General features: G+C 37.6%; 1 protein-coding gene across 1 annotated transcript in view; it reads right to left on the reverse strand.

The window, feature by feature from the left end:
* The window catches only part of LOC124172347 (zinc finger protein OZF-like), a 47,537-nt gene extending 26,146 nt beyond the window's left edge, over positions 1 to 21,391 (reverse strand). Inside the window, exons 1-4 of the mRNA XM_046551796.1 lie at positions 21,288 to 21,391; positions 11,254 to 11,421; positions 10,408 to 10,527; positions 9,257 to 9,388 (exon numbers count right to left, since the gene is read on the reverse strand). Coding sequence (XP_046407752.1) covers positions 9,257 to 9,388; positions 10,408 to 10,476 — 201 coding nt within the window. The 5' untranslated portion in view covers positions 10,477 to 10,527; positions 11,254 to 11,421; positions 21,288 to 21,391. The remainder of the gene's footprint in view (positions 1 to 9,256; positions 9,389 to 10,407; positions 10,528 to 11,253; positions 11,422 to 21,287) is intronic.

Here is a 21,391-nt window from a genome sequence, read left to right on the forward strand (position 1 = left end):
GTAGACATTGTCAAGAGGCTTGTAGGATCAATTGAGGCAACTAATCATAATCTTACCACAGAAAACTGGTGTACTAGTTATCCGCTTGCCAAGCATCTCGTTACAAAAACATTACAACCATTGGCACGCTGAAAAAAATAAAATATTCCACCTGAATTTTGGCCAAACAATACGTGCGATGTAGGGTCATCTCTCTAAGAGTTTCAGAAAGACAGTCGCTAGCAGGCAGTCGCCGTGGACAGTCGTATGCTGCTCTCTCGGTAGTGAAAGAGTGTATTTCGCAATGCCTGAAAACTGTGTTGTGTGTGCTAAGCCATCCAAACGCACTCAGAAGATTCTTACGTGTGGTAGCTGTAGTGCAGTCCACCATCTTCACTGCACCAATCTCAGCGAAGCTGATCTGCAGACATTAGAGGACTTGGGAAAATCCTGGATCTGCCTGACCTGCACGTCGGATAATCGCAGCAAACGGCGGGACGACACTCCCGTTGGTTCGCCGCTCCTAGCCCGACGCCCTAAGGCCCTCATGGAATCTTCAGATGGAATGCTGAAGGAGTTGTTGCAGCGTGTCACCGACTTACAGGATGGCCAGCGTGAGTTTGAGAGATCCATCAAAGCCGAATTGTCCTCAATAAATCGCACTATGTCACAGTGGCAACGCACGATTGAAGAACATACTAAAAGCATTGCTTTCCTCAACGAGACTATCAATTCAGTTAACACAAAAACTGATAGTATAGTTGAAGAAACCAAGGCTCTGCAAAAACGTATTAATTACTTAGAACTAAGATTAAGTGCTACAGAGCAGAACTCCCTAAGGAATGTCATGGATATTCATGGCATTTCTCAAAAGAGGGATGAAAAACCAGAAACAATAGTGTGTCAAATGGCATCGGTACTAGGAGTCAGTCTAGCCCCCAGTGACATTGGCTATTGTTATTGGGTCAGTGTTCGATCAAACAACCCCTTCAGTTCAACATCTCCTAAAAGTTCGGTTTCTCCGACATAATCTTGTATGTGAGTTTCTGGCAGCACGACGCGCGAGGAAAAACCTATCCGCGAAAGACCTTGGCTGCGATGACAATCGCACTATTTACATCGACGAAGCTCTTAGTACCTTCAACCGTCGACTATACTCTGCTGCCAGGGAATTGAAAAAGCAGGGAAAATTGAAATATTTGTGGATTCGCAATGGGTCTATCTTTGTTAGGAAAGAGGACGGTGGACGACGTATCACTATACGCTGTGAAGCCGACCTCGAGACCTGAGGTGATATGAGGTTGGCAACGAAGCCGATAATTTCAACGGTGATCGGTCATTGCTTGCTCACAAGAAGATCGCAAGAGATTTAACTCTGTGCCATGTTAATTGTCAATCCCTATTTGGCCATTTTGATGAATTCTGCCTCTTCTTTCAGGAATCAAACTACGACATAATTTGCATGTCCGAAACTTAGCTAAAAGAACGCATACCAGATGAGATGGTTACAATGAATGGTTATAATATATTTAGACATGATAGAATTGGTAAAGGTGGTGGGGGTGTTGGCGTATATGTACGAAAGAATTTGAATGTAAATGTTCTTGCCACTTCCCCCGGCACCTACTCCCATACTTCTGAATTTATTATATCAGAAATACATAGTGAAATTTCCTCGAAATTACTGCTATGTGTTGTGTATCGTCGTCCTAAAACGGCACTCCCCATAGACTTTGAAAATGCATTTTTGCAATATGCCCCTACCTTTAAAAATATTGTTATATTTGGTGATTTCAATGCTGACCTCATACGAAATAATTATGATGGTAAATACATGCATAACTTTGTGCATTGCAACAATCTCCATCTTGTACCATATGCTGCAACGCATCACACAGGAAAAAGTCTTACCCTGTTAGATCTCTGTATCGTCGACGATCTGGAAAAAGTTTCAAAATACTCTCAGACTTCTGTCCCCTTCCTGTCGACTCATGACTTGATAGAAATTACCTACAATTTCAGTCTATCTATGTCTGTCACACCCACCTCTTTCAGATTCCGTGACTTTCAAAACATTGATTCCCGGTGCCTTCATGATGCGCTTCTAGCGATGGATTGGAATGGTGTTTTTAACTCTAGTTCTATCGATGCAAAACTTGGTTGTTTCACGTCAAACATAGCTAGTTGCTCTGACACTTTTTTTCCCTTATGGGTATGTCGGCCTAAACGCCGAATACCTCCTTGGCTGAATGAGACGATAAAACTCATGATTAAAGAACGCAACCAAGCGCGATGTGCCTTTCGACGCAATGGTTGTTCCACTCTGCGACAAAAATACAAGGAACTTAGAAATCGCGTTAAATCAGCCATCAATGACAGTAAACGCCAGTTTTATTCCTCGAAGCTTTCCTCGCAGAGAGACCCGAAATTGATTTGGCGTGAGCTTCGAAATCTTGGGCTGGTTCGAAGACGGGACTCTTCTCTTCCCCCAAATATAACTCTCGATTAGCTAAACTCCTACTTTTTGCCAACTACGATTAGTCATAATGATGCCCCAGCTAACTCCAGACTTGAGCGAGTTATACCATTCAGTGATAACAACTTTTACTTTAAGCATGTAACTCCTGAGACTCTGATCGAAGTATTGGCGTTCTCCAAGTCAAATGCCACTGGAGTTGACGACATTCCAGTAAAGATTATTCAACTTGCCAAATATGCCCTATTACCTTACTTCCTTGAAATTTTCAACCATTCTCTCGATAATTCAGTATTTCCATCGGAGTGGAAAAAAGCACTTATTCGTCCGATAAAGAAGACAAAAAATGCAAAATTACCTTCTGACTTCCGGCCAATCTCTATTCTGTGCTCCCTGTCGAAAATGTTGGAGAGAATCGTTTTCAAGCAAGTCACAGAGTACTTAACCCTAGGAAGACTGAAAAAAAATTATCGCGTAGTAGCCTGACTGGGTCCAATGGACCCTTAAACATTTTTTCCACAATATTACCATTTTATGATGAATTTAGGCTGAGTTAAGTGATGGTTTCCATCGTATTTACTTCCTTAACATATTTCTTTGTCTTTATTATTATTAAATTATTTTTTTGGAAGCTAGTACTGCAGGGAAGCATAATATTGTTCCCTATAACAGAAATATCACTCCACCTTTCCCATTTTTATGAATGTTCATTAGAACAATTACTTTAAGGCAAATTACAAAATGGATTTTTTATCAATGATAAATATGATATGTAACAAATTTAATGAAAAAAGATTATGATGCATTTACAAATGTTATTAAAAACTGCTATGCTACAGCAAGTACTCATTGCATAAAATTTCTGAATGCTCTTGGCATATTTTTCGCACCTCGTGAAGACGATGTTCGTGTCTTTCTATCCTTTTTGTTGTTGCACTTATTTTCCTTGGTTGCTAAGGTTGTCAAGGAGTGTGTCACATTTTCTTTTTCACGATGTAAATTCTTCCGATATTGATTTTCTCTTGGATTCAATGAGATTTATGAGATACCTCTTTGTTAGGAAACCCTGTAGGCTGTATGGCATTTACAGACGTGAGCTCGGGTGGAATCCCTCGTTTATTTTACCTCATGATCTCCACAATCGCTAAACCTTTGGAAAGTAGTTGGTGGCCTACTTTCACATATTATATTTCTGGATGAGTAGTCCCTCAACAATACCTGTAATTAATCTTTTCCCTTGATTGACCTCTCAACTTTTATCAGAGTCTCTACCTGTGTATACTTGGATATTCCACTTGTATGAATCACTACTACCACTTGCAGCGAAAATTTTAATTTTATTCAAAAATTTAATTCCATACTTTCCTTGTTTTGATGAAACAAACTGTGTAAAGGTACAGCGCCCACGGAACATCAATAACTGTTCGTCAACTGTCATGCAGGATCCTGGCACAAATGCATATTTCAAATATTCATGCCGCCCATCAAATATCTCTGTAATAGTCTGCAACTTATCTTCGCCTCTACTTTTCCTCATTTCTGTCGCATCATCAAATCGAATAACCCGCAGTATAATTTTGACTCTATAATACTGTTGACTATTGGTCGCCCGTCTAGTTTACTCCAAAGTTGTGAAACATTTTCATTTTTGACTTGTAAAAACGATAAATATTAGCAATCCCAGAACCTTATTTATTTCAGAGTAATTTTCTTCGTTCTACAAAGCTTATGCCTTTCAATGGTGACCCATTTTCTAACAACATCAAAGATATATAAGGACGAAATATTAGCAAAAGAGCAGAAGACAGAATAAAAATTCTGCACGCCGCACAGGATATGACGCAAAATATTACGCCTTCGCATTCTACCCTTTTTAGTGGCATGAGGTTTTGTTTACCACTCCTCTTTCAGATTGCGTGAAATAAAAATTTTCTCCCGATAGAAATTCCCCATTTTCGTATTTCAATCATCTTCTCAGCAAGATGAAGAAAAATCGCCTAAGGTTCAGTTATTCTCCATCCTCATTCAACATTTTAGGCTTCATCTCCACCGGAGTCGCTACTACCCTCCTCCTGTCAGCGCTGTATGTTTAGATGCTGAACACGTCCTTCAGCAATTTTTAGATGAATTTACTCCAAGTGTGTGTCACTATTAGCAAGCCTGTGGATAAAGTGACGATGAAATTTATCAATTTTTCATTCCAAACTTTACTTAGATATAAATGGAAGATAACATTGTTCGTGCTACTCCTTAGTTATGAATTGAGGTAAACATAAGCAAAATCACTGTATTATATTATATTTCTGATATCATCAAGCAATTCAAAGAGCTCAATAATTTTACTAGAACAGCTAATTTTTACAATAATTATAAACAATGCTTTTTTATTATTACCTCAAATATATCTTGAAAGTTATTTCGACTGTAATATCCAAAGGGCGACGCCGATATCTTAGCTCCTCAACTACACAGTAAGTATATAAATAGTCACTCTATGAATTCAGTCACATCAATACCTCAATTCATCAATACCAAAATTTGGTGCCACCAAGCATCCTGTAAAGATAGGAATAACAAAATTGATGTATATCATAGAGGATGAAAATCAATACACCACTTCATCTAACTAATGCATTTGATGAGCAAACGATTTGGTAAACTGAGGTATTACATTAGAATGAAAGAGTATAATCTTTTATATAATCCATAAAGGTATGTAGTAACCATGTACGGCATCAAAATGTGATGATGGTATTCAAATTCTTCAATGTCTTCAGTTAGAAAATAACAGCAAATGTCGGCAGGCAGCAAGACCACTCCAGCTTGCGAGCATAACTTCTGAATGACCACCACGAAAGCACCGCAGACGCTAGATGAACGGTCTTACAGATAAAACTAATAGATTTTGGGACTGAATGTTGATAATTCACACTATGTATGCGTCAAACCAGAGAAAGATGCAAATACTACCCATTACGAAACGATGTGTACACATGTTTCTGACCTTATCACTGTAAATGTGGCATTGTAAGAGCATATGAAAGGCTTCAAGCAAATCCAGAAAAATTGCCCATGAATTGGTAATCGGTATTGCCTACGACTTTGTTCATAACTCCATAAACATTGAATCTCCCAAAAATACAAAGTAAATAAGAAAATTGCTGATAAGTTGAAATGAGTTACCCATAGCACTGAAAATAGTCGACTGGGTCCAATGGACCCAGTCCGTCCACTATGTAACTTTGTAGTATACTGTAAAATGTAATGAGCCCATTCTCATTATTTCTTGCTATGTTTTAGAGGGCATACATTTAGGAAAAGTCACGGCGCCAAAATGAGTTTCGTCCATTTTTGACATAATTATAAACTTTCAAAACTACCAACTGGGTCCATTGGACCCAGTCCGTCGTTCTAGGGTTAAATAACAATAACAAACTTGACGCTATGCAATCAGGTTTTCAGCATGGATACAGTACGCAGACGGCACTACTAAAGATTATCGATGACATTCGACTTCATATTGATAAGCGTATGGTTACAATACTAGTTCTTTTTGATTTCAGTAAAGCATTCGATCGAGTTGATCATAATCTACTAATCCATAAGATGGTGAAGCTTGGTTTCTCTTGTTCAGCTTTAAACTGGTTTTGCTCCTACCTAGGCAATAGATTTCAAGCAGTCTTAGGACCTGAAAATAACTTATCCGCATGGGCTCCAGTATCTACCGGAGTTCCTCAAGGATCTGTCCTAGGCCCTCTGCTATTTTCTATATTTGTCAATGACATTTCAATTGCGATTAAAAATTGTAAATATATGATATATGCAGATGACCTTCAAATATACATCCACACTTCGATTGAAAACATAGCTGATGGTATTAATCTAGTGAATCATGACGTGAGAGAAATCACAAAATGGGTGGGTAAAAACCACCTCATACTGAACTGTTTGAAGACAAAAGCAATAATCATTGGTAGCTCAAGGATCCTAAACAAAATAGATTATAATCACCTTCCTCCAGTTGTAGTTGGTGACCATCAAATACCGTTCAGCGACTCTGTTCGCACTCTTGGACTAACCCTCACAAAAAATTTGTCTTGGAACCAACATGTGAACGAAATCTGTAATAAAGTCAATATCACTCTGTATCAACTAAAACTGCACAAGCACTTACTTCCTATATCCACCCGAAAAATGTTAATTTCTACCCAGGTTTTCCCTTCCTTTGACTATTGTAGTCTTGTTTATAATGACATGCCTAAAGAGCTTGATAAAAAGTTGCAAAGGCTACTTAATTCATGTGTAAGATATGTATTCAATTTAAGAAAGGATGTTCATGTATCAGTACAGAATCAGCCTTGGTTGGCTAAATCTTTGTAATCGAAGGAAATATCTACTTGGTGCTCTTCTTTTTAAGATTTTCAGAGAGAGAATCCCCAATTATCTCCGGGAAATCTTTATGAACAGATCAGCTACCACCCATATGTCTTCCCGCAAAAAGGACTATTTATGTTATCCTACTCCACGTACTAATATCTACCAGAAATCATTTCTGATAACGGGATCAAAATTCTGGAATTCTCTCCCTGAGGATCTTAGACAGAGGGGCTCCATCCATGCTTTTAAAATTAAATTGTACATGGATTTACTCAGTGGAGAGCTAAAATAAACTCCCACGAAAATACAGCCTATTATGTATCATTATTATGTATTATGTACTATTGCCCAATATTCCGTCTGCCTATGATGTCAAATTTCAATCCTTGTTACGTGTTATTTCTTTTTTTTTATAGATGCGTATCAAACAACTTTACTTGACATTTTTCATGAACTTTTGCTTTGATGAGCCATTTTTTTGTATTGTGTTTTTTGCTCCAAGGGTTTTTTCCCAGAGCATAATAAATATCTATTCTATTCTATTCCTATCATATGTTACAAAGAAGAACAAGGTGGTGTTGTTGTTTTCAACAATGCATGCTGAGGGGATCACTGATGAAGGTTCAAATAAACCATTCATTATATTAGATAACAATGCAACGAAAACAGGTGTTGACATGGTTGACCAAATGTGTAGTTTGTATTCTGTGTCCAGAATTACGAAAAGGTGGCCATTAGTTTTACTTTATAGATTTTTGGTCATCGCAGGAATCAATGCTCACATATTATATAGGGCAAACAATCCTACGGATAAACATTGCAGGAGGACATTCCTGAAAACCTTATCGTACACATTGATGAACGCACACTTGAAAAACAGGTCAAACATATTATCTCTAGCAGCTGACATTAAATTATTCTTGTCAAGTTATCGAAATGAAGACTTACCAGTTGAGCGAGTCAGCAAGTAAGGAAATAAATAGCGTATTGTGTGGCCGTGCAAAGAACATATCAACGACAATAAAATGTGGGAGGTGTAATAACTTTTATTGCCGATAGTACTGTGAAACAGTTACTACCTGCAAAATGTGTACATAAATGATGTGAAAAGCCTTAAGACGTACAAACTGAGTTTTTGGTATTGCTTTAAAAAAATGTAATAAAAATTTTGAATTATAAAAGCGTTCAAAAATCTGTACTTTTAGCCAAAACTAGGTAAAATTTAATTTAAAAAAACAAGGTAATGAATGTACGCTTCTTAATTCGAGTTTTTGTTATTAATATCAGAGGAAAACCAAGTGTTGCACTGAGTGCCACGAGTGCCCGCTAGTGTCAGAGAATATGGCGTGCCTGCTGGAGGATTAAAGGCATCAAACATTTTGGCTAATAAAAATAAGTGACTCAGAATAGAAATAATGGGAGGCAATTCCAGTAAATGAAAAAAGTTATCCATACATGAACTCCTTATAGGACAAAAGATGCTTAACTTTAATGGGAGAATATGAAGGTTAATTTTACCCTGCACAAAAAATTGATGAGTGGTGTGTACTTGAGGTATTTTTACTTCCAGGGACTATATGAAAATTACATAATGTATATTAAAGTAGAACGTCATCAGTTTTCCCAGAAATAATTGAACCCTTAACAACATATTTGCTCAAAAGGTATACGACAGTGCTTTCAAGGATGTGAAATTGTTTCAGGTGTAAATGCAATTATTATCTATGATAAAATATAAACAACAAACGATAACTTCCAAAACTTTAACATATATCTCCACTCCTGACCATGGTTTCAACACAATGTCATTTTCATATCTCATAACCTTAAAAGCAGACAAGCTACAGGAGGCATAATTATCAGTGATGAATGAAGCAATAAAGAAATAGAGAATAGAATAGCTTCTGCACAAAGAGCACTCTAGAGAAAAGAGGAATCTCCACACAGCTTAGAGTACTGATACAAAAATATGGAAAATATTCATCGGAAACTACATTTTGAGCATAGTTAAAAATGATAGCAGGGTTTTAAATCGACGGCCGCATGAAAGTCGTAAGTGGAAGCATTGGAAATGTGTTGCTCATGAAGAATGTAGAAGGTAAAAGGGATCGAATGAGGAAGTACCAAGGAAGAACAGAGAATAGTAGGAGAAGTCTTCGAAAAAACAAAACTTGATCAGCTACAGCGTGAGATATGATAGACTTATAAAGACATTAGTCAAAAGGGAAATGGAGAAATGGATGGGAAAAAGGGAAAAGATTGCTTCTAGATGTACATATATCATTAGTTAGATTAATGAGGATTTATAACAGAAAAAGTAAGTACATATTTAAAGATAAGAAAAACAAATTTTAGGAAGATGCCTATACAGTTTATATGTAACTCAAGGTCAACAGACAATACATAGTTCATAAATAGTATTACCTGACCAGAAATGTCTTGATGTATCAGTTTGCTTGAGGCACCATCAGTGCAATCATTGAGTCTATATCCATCTTCATCATCGCTGATATGATCTTCTTTCACAGAAGGGCACTTGTATGTTACCGCATTACTCTATTGGAAAGAGGAACCTTCATTGATACATATTATAATCAATTGGTACAAGAAGCAAAAGTGATAATGAAGAATGCTTTAATTACAGGATGTCAGTACAAAATAAATTATTCCAAAGGAACGATTATTGCCTTTTAGTAGAAATAGATTTACCTAATCAACCAACAACATTTGGCCAATATAGTTCTTATTGTTTCAATATAATCTAATGAAATTCTTGGTAAGAAGCAGGAACCCCTTTATTGGGAAAATCTTGAGAGTAAATAGCTCTTAAAATTGTGGACTTCCCCTTGCATTATAATTAATTTTCAAAAATGAGCAAGACAAAAGCACTGATTTCTAAGAAAATAATAAAAATCCAAGAATAAGCAAAATATTAATATTACATTAATAATGGAAGGGTTTCAAGACTATGAACAACAACAGCAGAAAATTGAGTCAAAGTAAATAAAAATCAGTTCACCTCACTAAAATTTGATGTCTTTTGGTAATCGATTTGCATTGCCAACGTGCAACACCCCATTCAAAAATGGTAAAGGACAAATCCCTAGTCCTTGTTATATATTCCCATTCACTTTCATCATGAACTACATATCTGATCTGATTCCTGTGAATATCAATCTCTCATAAGGAACGAGCTATGCTGTTCGACCGGGCTAGCAGCTGCACCATGATGCCATGGTCATTCTTTAAATTGTTCCAAACTCAACAGTACTCATCTTAACTCTCAATTCCTAATCACCCTTCTACTACTCAGTCATGTGATGACAGTGCTCTCACTTGCTGAGTAAACAAATTTGAGCAGTCAGTTTTGCATTAAAAAAAGCAAAAAAAGGTTCATTACAATAAATAATTCATTTAAAATTATTCATTCATGAAATGTATTCTGTAGCTGGTCATTATTGATCAGGAGTAGGAGAATGCTTTACGTTTGTTCTAAGTGGTGTTGGGAATAATCCATTGAGGAATGATATTGTGCCGTAGAAAATTAGAACTATACAAGGCAAAAGTCAACTCACCAATTCATCAGTGGCCAATGGGTCTGACACATCAGTTGAAATTCCTGCTGGATCTGATGTGTACAGCATAGGATAAATCCCTTCACTGAGGTTACCTTCATCCTCGTCTTTCACTTGAAACTGGAAGATAGTGATGGGCTTCACTCAATTAAAGAAAAAACAATACTAAGCCCATTCGATGATAAAAAATCCTCATTTCCTTGAGATCACTCCAGCTGGCCAATGTACTCATGATATTTTTGCAACTCCCGGAACAAACTCCAGAATATCAACGTTCAACTAGGGAGGGAGAGTTGGATGTCTCAAAGGGCATGTGGTTTGAATGAGAGTTTTGGCCACTTACAGCAGAGGCAAAACAGCTGGAACAACAGATTGAGGTTCCACTGTACATTGAATTGTCTTAATATTTTCTTTACCCATGCTTGTAATGAGGTGTCACAACAGTTATAGCTGGATCCTTCATTGAAATTAAGGAGAAACATGGCTTAAAACAAAGAGAGGGCAATAATGAGACACAGCCCAGTTATAGCCAAGACAAATGGCATAAACAGGCATTTCACATCGTTATCTACAAGCGTACTCCATCAGATACAGGTAATTTCTATCAGAAGATTTCCAGTATTGTACAAGTGATATTGACTAAAAAAGAATAGTGTGGTTCAGTTTTCTGCCTCATATGTTACAACTAGAAAATCCCTCAACTGACGGTGGCATTACTTTGAGTGACTTCCCATAAATATACTTATATTTATGACGGACACACCGTCTTCCTTATCGCTACCGAGAAAATTGTATAACTGAAGGTGATTCAAATCAGGTTTCACTGTGTACTAGAACATAACTTACCAACTCATTGTCCCTGGGCAGTACCAAGTCTGGCACAGGAAGGTATATTTCAGTGGTTCGGGCTGAGCATGCGGGCTGTGAATTCTTTTCAATCACATCTTGAATGCAACCCTTAGTCTCCACAGAAGGCCCCGAATTGTCACCAGCTGCCCCTCCTCCTTCAAAACTCTGCAGAAAAAGTAAGAGAGAAAAAACACTCATCTCCTTAAAAATACATACATGGGATGCTCTAAAGCAATACGAAAAAGGATATTCAACATATCGTCCATGATTTCATATACAAATGGAGTGGTGTCAGCATGCCTGTTAATCAAGTTTTGGGTCTGGTGAATGTGGATCTCTGTGGTTGAATAAGTGATGTCTCAGTTGGTGGGGCAAAAAATATGTTTGTGCTCATTGATGATTATTCCAGGAAGCCATTTTGCTATTTTTTGAAATCCAAAAGTGAAACATTTGATAGATTAAGTTAATTTAAAGCTTGGGCTGAGAACGGGACAGATATAAGGATTAAGGTTGTAAGATCTGACAATGGTCTGGAATTACCTAATCAAAAGTTTGATTCTTTTTAAGGGTACATGGAATAGAGCATCATACTAGCACCACATATACTCCTCCACAGAATCGTGTGGCTGAACGTGCTAATCGCACAATATGTGTAAAGACTAGATGAAAGTTGTTTGATTCAGGCTTACCAAAGGGTTATTGGTTGTCGACCTGTAACACTGCAGTCTACATTAAAAACCGTGTACCACATAGAGCTATTCAAGGTAAGGCTCCACAAGAGTTGTGGGGAGGAAAAATGTCATCATTCAAGCATTTAAGGGTTTTTTGGTGTCCAGCATATGATCATATTCCTGATCAGAAAAGAAATAAGTGGGATGCTAAGGGGAAAAGGTTAATTTTGTTGGGTATTGTGAAACAAGAAAAGGTTATATACAAGTTCATCCAAATAATACCTCAAAAGTCATTAAGGCTAGACATGTTTTGTTAGAAAATTATGCGAGGCCTAATGTAAGGGATGAAAGTGTACCCAATAAGGGTAAGAATGATGTAGTGTACCATTTTTTATCATTTTATCCTAGGAATGAATCTAGTTTGCCTTTAAATAATATTAAGTCAATTGGGTATAATGAGATTAGAATGGAAGGACCAATGACAGAAAGTCAAGATTGTGTTTTGGATGGGGAAGTATACTCCAATAACGATGTCCAATGTATTGAAAATTGTGTTGAATCCATTGAAGACAGGGAATCCAGTATTGAGAGAGAGCGAAAATACCCTTTAATAAATAGGACCCCTAAGCTTTACCCTGACTTTGTACCTTCATTTTTAGCTTCGAATAGTTCTGAAAGTTGCAAGGATCCCATTTCCATTGATGAGGCCTTGGCTGGCCCAGAAAGGTCATACTGGAAAAGGGCACTGGGTCAGGAAATGCAGTCTTCTAAGTGTAACAAAGTGTGGGACCTGGTGACCTTGCCAGATGGAGTAAAACCTAAAGCTTGTTGAAACTCATCTCATATTATGGCTTTGTCACAAAATCCTTGGAGCCAGGAGAAGGCCTTCAAATCGTCCCATTCACAGAAAATTCTCGTTACCCCTGGAATATCATGCTCATGCAAAGTATCCTAACATCCTTCTTTTCAAGTTACAAGCTTGTACTTTAGGTAGAGATTTAGGGTAACAATTATCACTGTTTAATGAACAAAAAACTAAATTTTGTAATGCTGAACTTGCATCTGCAATAATAATTGTCAGAGAAGTTGCGTTTATAAGGATAAAATCCCTAACTAACAATTTTACACAGTGGTGTCTCAGAAACTGAAATGGATGTGTTTATTTTGTTGATGACCTCTTTATATATGTAAACATGTCATATTGAAGAAAATATGGGGTCCAATATGAAGACATTTAGCTTCTAAGTAGATTAGTCTCTGATTACCATAGCCTTACTCCATACGGCATGCGATATTTCTGACAGAAGATAAGCAGTTTTGTGAAGCTAGGATTTGCTTAAATGAGAATAGATAAGCATGGCTATGCTTTTTGCGTAGTAAAATTACATTTACGATACTTACGTGTTTCAAACGATAGTTACCGTAAAGAAATATAAAAAACTCAAGTTTTGAAAAAAAAATTGTACTGACATTGTAAAACATAAGAACCTGACAAGAAAACATTAATCAAGGGTTAATTCCATTATAAAAAAGCTTTTCAAAGCAAAGAAAATTGATAATAAACAACAATAACTCCTTGCATGAACAATGAAACTACCAAAAAAACATAATGATTTGGATAGAGACTATAAACCAGTTCTTAGTTTCATACACAGATCTACCTACTCATGAGAGCGTTTAATTCATTTAAAAAATCATTACTAAAGTATCCTTATATGAATACAGCATTACGTTTCCTTAGATTTCTCTAATGAAATGAATCAAGTAAGAGTTCCTTTACATTATTCAAATAGACTTTGCTCCATTGAAGTTAAATCACTTCTTATAACTGTATAAAACTGAAGTTAATCATTAAAAGCCGTTGACAAAAATAGGAGATAACAATGCAGATTACAATTATGAGGAAAGAAGATTTGTAAAAATTATTTTATGTTAATGTCGACTATGGCTGTTTAATGAAAGCATAGGTAATTGATTACAATTAAAAAATGGGATCCCCTGAAGCAACCTGAAATCAACATTAAGTATCTCTTAGACTCACATGGAGGCTTTGTGCAAGTGATGTCAAGAAAGAAGATGACACCTTTTCTATTTGAAAGTAGACAATTAGATATGAATACTGTTGAAGGGTTTTGTCCATATACGCCCGGGAGGGAAAAAAGCATTTAAAATTAAAAAATAATCACATTGAATTTAATTAAATAATTTGCCTCATTGTTTCAAAGCCAGTTTGACCTAGTGGTAGCGTACCGCACTTTCATTTTGAAGGACCATGGTTCGAGACTCGGAGAGAGTAAATTTTTTCCAATCTGCCACCGCCATTTTTTGTCATCTTTTCCATCTTATTCAGATTTCTTGCTTTCAGACGTTTTACATTTTTTTACTTGACTGCTTCTTGAGAATAAGCCCTATATTGACACTGATATCGCCAAGATTCATCCAAGCAGGAGTGATTAAACTGTGGTGCTGGCATCAAAATGAAGGGAACTTATTTTCAGAGCCCACGATTTTAAACGTACTGTCTTTGAAGGGTTGCCCAGTTTCCGTGAGGGAGAAAGATATAAGATTAGGGAGAATGAAAATTGACAAGCTTGAAATGATCGACAGATGGGTATACGATCGCTTTGTGGAAGCCAGGAACAGGAATGAACTGGTGATGATGCGGACTTCACAAGAATAGGCTATTTCAGGGTGATTTCATCACATATCTCCAGGATTAGAATTCTGAGCCAGTGCTTAATGGGTTGCATCTTTCAAGAAGAGACACCGAAACGTGCAATGCAAAAATACATGTCAACGAGCGAGCGTCTGCTGAAGAAATATTGCACAAAGCAAAGTAACACACTCATACACAACAGAGTATGATATTATGGCCTCAGAAAAACTGCTTGTTGTAGAAAATGTAAAAGTTTCCAATTGCTGATTTGACTTGTTTTACGTTTTTCATTGCTCTTTTGTTTTTTGGCTGACTGGGTTTTTATCGTGATTATTCCCTGTATGAGTCTTGTCTTGTTCTGCGCTGCGAAGAAGCAACAAATAAATTCATGTTGAGATAAGTCGGTCTTTCATTACGGAACCTCAACATGGCAGCAGAGCGTGGTTCCTTGCGTTCCTTGGTTGCTTAAATAGTCTTCGTTGCTTTCAATCGTGTTTTTTCGCGAGTTAAATAACGTTTTCGCGCCACGTTCTCGTTTGGACATTTGCTTGGTTGCACTTGTGAACGAACTGTTTGCTGTTAAGTGTAAAGCATGGAGCTCCATGGAATCGAGAAGTTACGCGGTAGTGAGAACTGGACAATTTGGAAATTCTCGGTGAAAAATGTACTACGAGGTATTGAAAATGCATACGAGGTCTGCACTGGAGAGGTCTCAAAACCAGAGGTTGTGGGAAGCAATTCATCCTCTAATGAGCGCACTTCCTATGATGCAGCGTATAGAGTTTGGGACAAGGCGGATCGAGCGGCATGCCAAGTCTTGGTAAGGTCTATTGAATCTAAAGTGGCTGCTCTTCTCGTCGCGTGTGACTCGGCGAGAGACATGTGGTGCAAATTGCATGCTGTATTCGAACAACAGACTAAACAAGCTGCTCACGCTGTTCAAGCGGAATTTTTTGGCTTCAACATGAGCCTCGCCGACGATATGGTCACTCATATCGCGAAGTTTGAAGGGTTAGTCTTACGAATGCAGCAGTTAAACGTGAAGCCGGATGAGTCATCGTTGATGGTTAATTTACTGGACACATTGCCCGACGAGTACGAGAGTCTGAAACAGGCATGGTGGGCGAAACCTGAAGATCATCAGACCTTCGCAAATTTGGTGGCAGTGCTGACTTCTGATGAAATACGTCGTTTGAAACGAGCTGAAAGAAAGGAAGAGGCAGTAGCACTGATGACTGTAAAATCTAAAATTCAGGGAAATAGCAATTTTTCCACTTATGCCGCAGGTTCAAGTAGAAAGAAAGGGGAATCTTCACGAGAGAAAGTAAAAGATAAAAGGAAAATCAAGTGCTATGGTTGTGGTGGACAAGGGCACATGAAAAAGGATTGTCCTAGTTGGAAACAGAAGAGGGTACAAAATAAATATAGTGCGCCAGACCGTAATGATGAGGCTGATCAGGCTTTCATTAGTGAACTTTTGAATGCAGAGACTGTTGGTGATATGAGGGTTGTAGACACCGGTGCCACCGATCATATATCTAACCAGAAAGAATGTTTCTCTTCTTTTGAACAGTTTTCAACGCCATTGAAAATACATATTGGCGACAAATCCACAATGGATGCACTAGGTAAAGGGACAATCAAGTTTGAATCCTGTGTTAACGGTAAATTGCTACCGTGTCGCATGGAGAATGTACTATATGTACCCACTACCCGGAGAAATTTGTTCTCTGTTGTTTCCGCCCTTGATAAAGGCTTGTCTTTTAAGTCGTCGAAAACTAAGTGTGAATTTCTTAAAGACGGTGTAGTGAAAGCTTGTGGCGTCCGGTATGGACAATTATTCAGACTCCACATCCGTGTGCTGAAGTTAGATGTAACGGGTGCCAAAGAGATGAATGTAGCATCGAAAGACACACTACAAATTTGGCATGAGCTTCTTGGTCATCAAAATAAAAGACATGTCCTGAAGTTTCTCAAACAACAGGGAATCGAAGCTACTGAAGGTGAAAGTTTTTGTGCCGCTTGCGTTCAAGGTAAGCAGCACAGGAGTAGCTTTCATTCAAGAAGTCAGCGAGCCAAAGAACCTGGGGAGTTGATACACGCTGACATCTGTGGGCCGATGGAGTGTGAGTCTCTGGGTGGAGCACGTTACTTTCTATGCTTTACATGCGATTACTCGAGGTTTCGCATGGTCTACTTTCTGAAGGAGAAGTCAGAAACTGCACAGAAAATTACAGAAGTGTTGCAGATAGTGAGGAATCAATGCAGACGACCTGTGCGTGTATTTCAATGCGATGGTGGTCGAGAGTTTGTCAATCATGAGGTAGAAAAACTGTTACAGTCAATGGGTGTGGATTTCTGTGTCTGCAATCCATATACGCCTGAGCAAAATGGTTGTGCAGAGCGTAGTAACAGGACTGTGGTTGAACTCGCTCGCACTATGCTATTAGCAAAGAATTTGCCTAACACATTGTGGGCAGAAGCAGTTAATACGGCTGTTTATGTTCTCAACCGAACAGGCCGAAGCAGTGGATGGAAAAACACCGTATGAGATCTTTACAAGGAAAGAGTTTCATTTAGACAAGCTTCGGGTTTTTGGTATCAACTGTTACATTCACATACCAACAGTCCGTCGGAAGAAATGGGACCCAAAGAGCCAGCGTGGGGTTTTTGTGGGGTATTCTCAGAATATAGATGGATTTCGAGTGTGGATAAAACCTGGAAACAAGATAGTTCGGAGTTGTGACGTCGTATTTGAACCTGAGACTTGTGGGGGGCTGCTGACGTTATTTCCAACTGACGTGCATGATGAGCTGGAGCCTTCAAATGATCCTGAAGAGGACTGCGTTACTGAACCCACTGATAAATGTGAGAGAAACCTACGGGATCGTTTGAAAATCAAACCACCTGAACGCCTCATTGAGTCAATGTTAGCTGAGGTTGATGAGCCAAGCAGCTACTCGGAGGCAATGAAATCTGATCAGCGATTACTCTGGGAGAAGGCTATGGAGGAAGAGATGGCTGCCTTAAAGGAAAACTTGACCTGGACCCTCACTACGCTACCAGGTAATCGCAAATCCATCTCTAATCGATTGGTTTACAAAGTAAAACGTGCAGGTGATGGTCACATTAATAGATACAGGGCTCGACTTGTAGTGCGAGGGTTTAGCCAGGGAGAAGGAGTAGATTATAGTGAAACTTTTAGCCCTGTTGCCCGGCTCGATACTATACGAGCTGTATTAAGTATTGCTGCCAAGGAACACATGCATTTGGCACAATTTGATGTTAAAACTGCTTTTCTCAATGGGGTTCTTGACGAAGAAATATTCATGAAGCAGCCAGAGGGGTATGATGATGGCACTGGCAGAGTCTGCAAGCTTCACAAAAGTTTATATGGGCTAAAGCAATCCCCCCGGTGTTGGAATAAGTGCTTTAAGGAAGTTCTTAAGGACTTTGGACTGTGTGAGAGTGAAGCAGATCCTTGCTTATTTTATGGGACAAATTGCCATGACAAACTGATAGTGGTCATTTACGTTGATGATGGACTTGTGGTAGCATCAAATAAACATAAAATTACTGAATTTATGCAACGTTTAGAAATGGAGTTTAAAATCACTAGTGAACCAGTGGGATACTTCTTGAACTTACACATAACTCAAAAAACAGATGGTTCAATCTTCATAAACCAAAGTTCTTATGTGAAAGAGGTGCTGCAGCGGTTCAATATGGCTGAAGCAAATCCAGTTTCTACACCAATTGAACAGTATTTGAAAGAAGAGGAAAGGAAGGATGCTGAGAAAACAAGTGCACCTTATCGAGAGGCTGTGGGCTGCCTGTTGTATCTGGCTGTTGCTACTAGGCCAGATATAGCATTCTCGGTGAACTATGCATCCCAATTCCTTGATAACCCAGAAGTAAGACATTGGGGTTTAGTTAAACGGATTTTGAAGTATTTGCAGGGTTCAATGTCACAGGGGATTCTCTAGAGTTCATCTGAGAATTGTGGGGAACTAGTTGGTTACAGTGATGCTGATTATGCCAGCGACCCCACTACACGGCGGTCAGTCAGTGGCATTGTGTTTATGCATAGTGGTGGTGCCATCACCTGGGCCAGCAGGAGGCAACAGTGTGTGTCGCTGTCAACCACAGAGGCTGAGTACATTGCTGCTAGTGAAGCCGCAAAAGATGCTGTCTGGTTGAAGAGACTCTTTGACGAAATTTCCCCATTAAAGTGTCCCCCGGTGTTGTTCTGTGATAACATTAGTTCTATTAAGCTTGCTAAAAACCCTGAATTTCACAAGAGGTCGAAGCACATTGATGTACGTTATCATTTTGTTCGTGAACAACTCCAAAAAGGACAATTATCAATTGAGTATGTTCCAAGTAAAAATCAAGTTGCAGATGTTTTTACTAAGCCTGTTCCAAGAGTACCATTTAAAAATTTGCGTTCTTTATTGGGCATGTGTGAACTTTAATTTGAAGTTGAATGTGAATTATTTATTTGGAATGTAAGGGTTTTCTTTTAATTTTGCTACTGATGAAGTAAGAGTCATTTTGAGCAAAAGAGATGTTATTGATATTTGATGTATTTCTTTTGTTTGTTATTACAGCAATGTAAACTTTTTGGGGGAGTGTTGTAGAAAATGTAAAAGTTTTCAATTGCTGATTTGACTTGTTTTACGTTTTTCATTGCTCTTTTGTTTTTTGGCTGACTGGGTTTTTATCGTTATTATTCCCTGTATGAGTCTTGTCTTGTTCTGCGCTGCGAAGAAGCAACAAATAAATTCATGTTGAGATAAGTCGATCTTTCATTACGGAACCTCAACACTGCTTTCTAAAGTTTTTATTGTGTGTGTTATAACCTGGTGGTGATTTTGGAAAGACAGCCATTAAAATTATAATGCCAGCTATCCCAAAAATATACAAGGAAAGAAGACCTTCCCATTCAAGTAGTTCATTCCAATTTCTACCCCAACAATTTTTCCATGCACTTCAAATTCATTAAACAAAATAGATCTGTAAAATGAAATACATCCCCTTCCCTATGCCATGAAGCTATTTACAAAAAAAACTTATGTCTACAAATAATAAGAATATTCAAAAAAGTTAACCGAAAAAATACATGATGAATCAAAATCATCACCTCATATTTTTAAGGCCTGATTACACCACACAATATCATATGTAAGTTAATGTGTGAATGCATGAATAATGAATGCAAGGACCAAATCAGACAGGTTCTATTTTCTATTCATGCATTCACACAAGTTGGGTGTGTTACCCAATGCATTCTTGTGTACATTTCTGGATTCATTTATTTAGACAATAACTAGCACAGGTAAATTCATGGAGTAAACAGACCTTTACGCAAGAAACGTAATGCAACAACCCCTACCGATTTAAAAAGCAATACAGTGTTCAATATCCCCAGCCACAATTATGACGATTCTTACATGGGAAAAACATCTCAATACATAAAAAATAGTATTTCACAATGAAAAACATGTCTTAAAATTAGGATACCTATAGAAGTGTACCCATTGTTACAGTGTAATAACTAAAATTCAAACTCTCAATAAATAAAAATCGCACTCTCGATAAATAAAAAAACACTTTTTTGTACATGATGTTTGATAGCACCAAAATCATGTACACAAAATATTATTATTGAAGAATCGTTTCATTAACGGTTTATATAACCAAAGACATAAAACATTTGATAAACAGCTGACAAAGATAATTTTAGCAAATAATATTGTTATCAAATCAATCAGATATGTTACAAATTTAAAAAATGTATAGGCTTAATATTGTAACATTGCAACGAACCATTAGACTAAATAGCCAGGTATGTACAATAAATTTTCTTAACCAGTTCTAAACATTTTCGATCGATTTGTTGAAATATTTCATTCGATATATCTTCGTGTATTACAACTTAAAAATGATAAATAAACTTCTTTAAGTCCGCTAGTACGATTCTATAAATTATCTTAACTGTAAGTGTTGGAATTTAAAACCAAACAGGAGGTAAAAAGCAAAAAAAATACGTCGAAAACATATCCCACAAAAATGTTCATATTCATTGATATCTTTTTTGAGTTAGTCATTCATGAATTCAAATGATTCACTTTTTTGGCTATGATGGAATTGCAAACAGTTATACAAAAAGAAAAAAACGACTTCACTCGTCACCATTGAGAAACCAACTGCGAGTTAACTAACACCTCGTCAGGATTAACTAATTCGGAAACACTATGTGGGACATTGGACTCTTTTCACTGCTCATTTGATCATGCACAAGGGTCTTTAGCACCATCTACTGTTGTTCATATCCAATTTATTCATATCCAATATCCAATAAATTTAATACCCAATTAACTTTTGATGCCTAATCAAAGCGATTTTTAACAAACGTTGCACGTACCAGTTTGTTACAGTCATAATGCATTATACTTTGCCCGTCGTGGCAAGTGATTCATCAAATACACAATGAAGTCACTTTTTCAAGTTACCAGTTCTACCAACAAATACAAACATCTTGCTATATTTTTCATTCCCGTTTATATAAACTTAAAACAACTAATACCGGGCAGCACGGTACATAATCAGGAACAAGTTAATATCAGTTTGCGAGAATGATTTAACATCATGTGGATGTTACACGAGGCTTCCAATGAAAAAAAAAAATAAGAAGCACTCACCCTGAAGTTATTTCTGGACGAAAATTTCCTCAGTTCTGCGTCCGATTCATGACAAATATTCCTGAAATCGTAGAATTTGATGAGCTTTTTTAAGCACAGTGGAC

This window comes from Ischnura elegans (genome assembly GCF_921293095.1).
Source record: "Ischnura elegans chromosome 13 unlocalized genomic scaffold, ioIscEleg1.1 SUPER_13_unloc_1, whole genome shotgun sequence".
Lineage (NCBI taxonomy): Eukaryota > Metazoa > Arthropoda > Insecta > Odonata > Coenagrionidae > Ischnura > Ischnura elegans.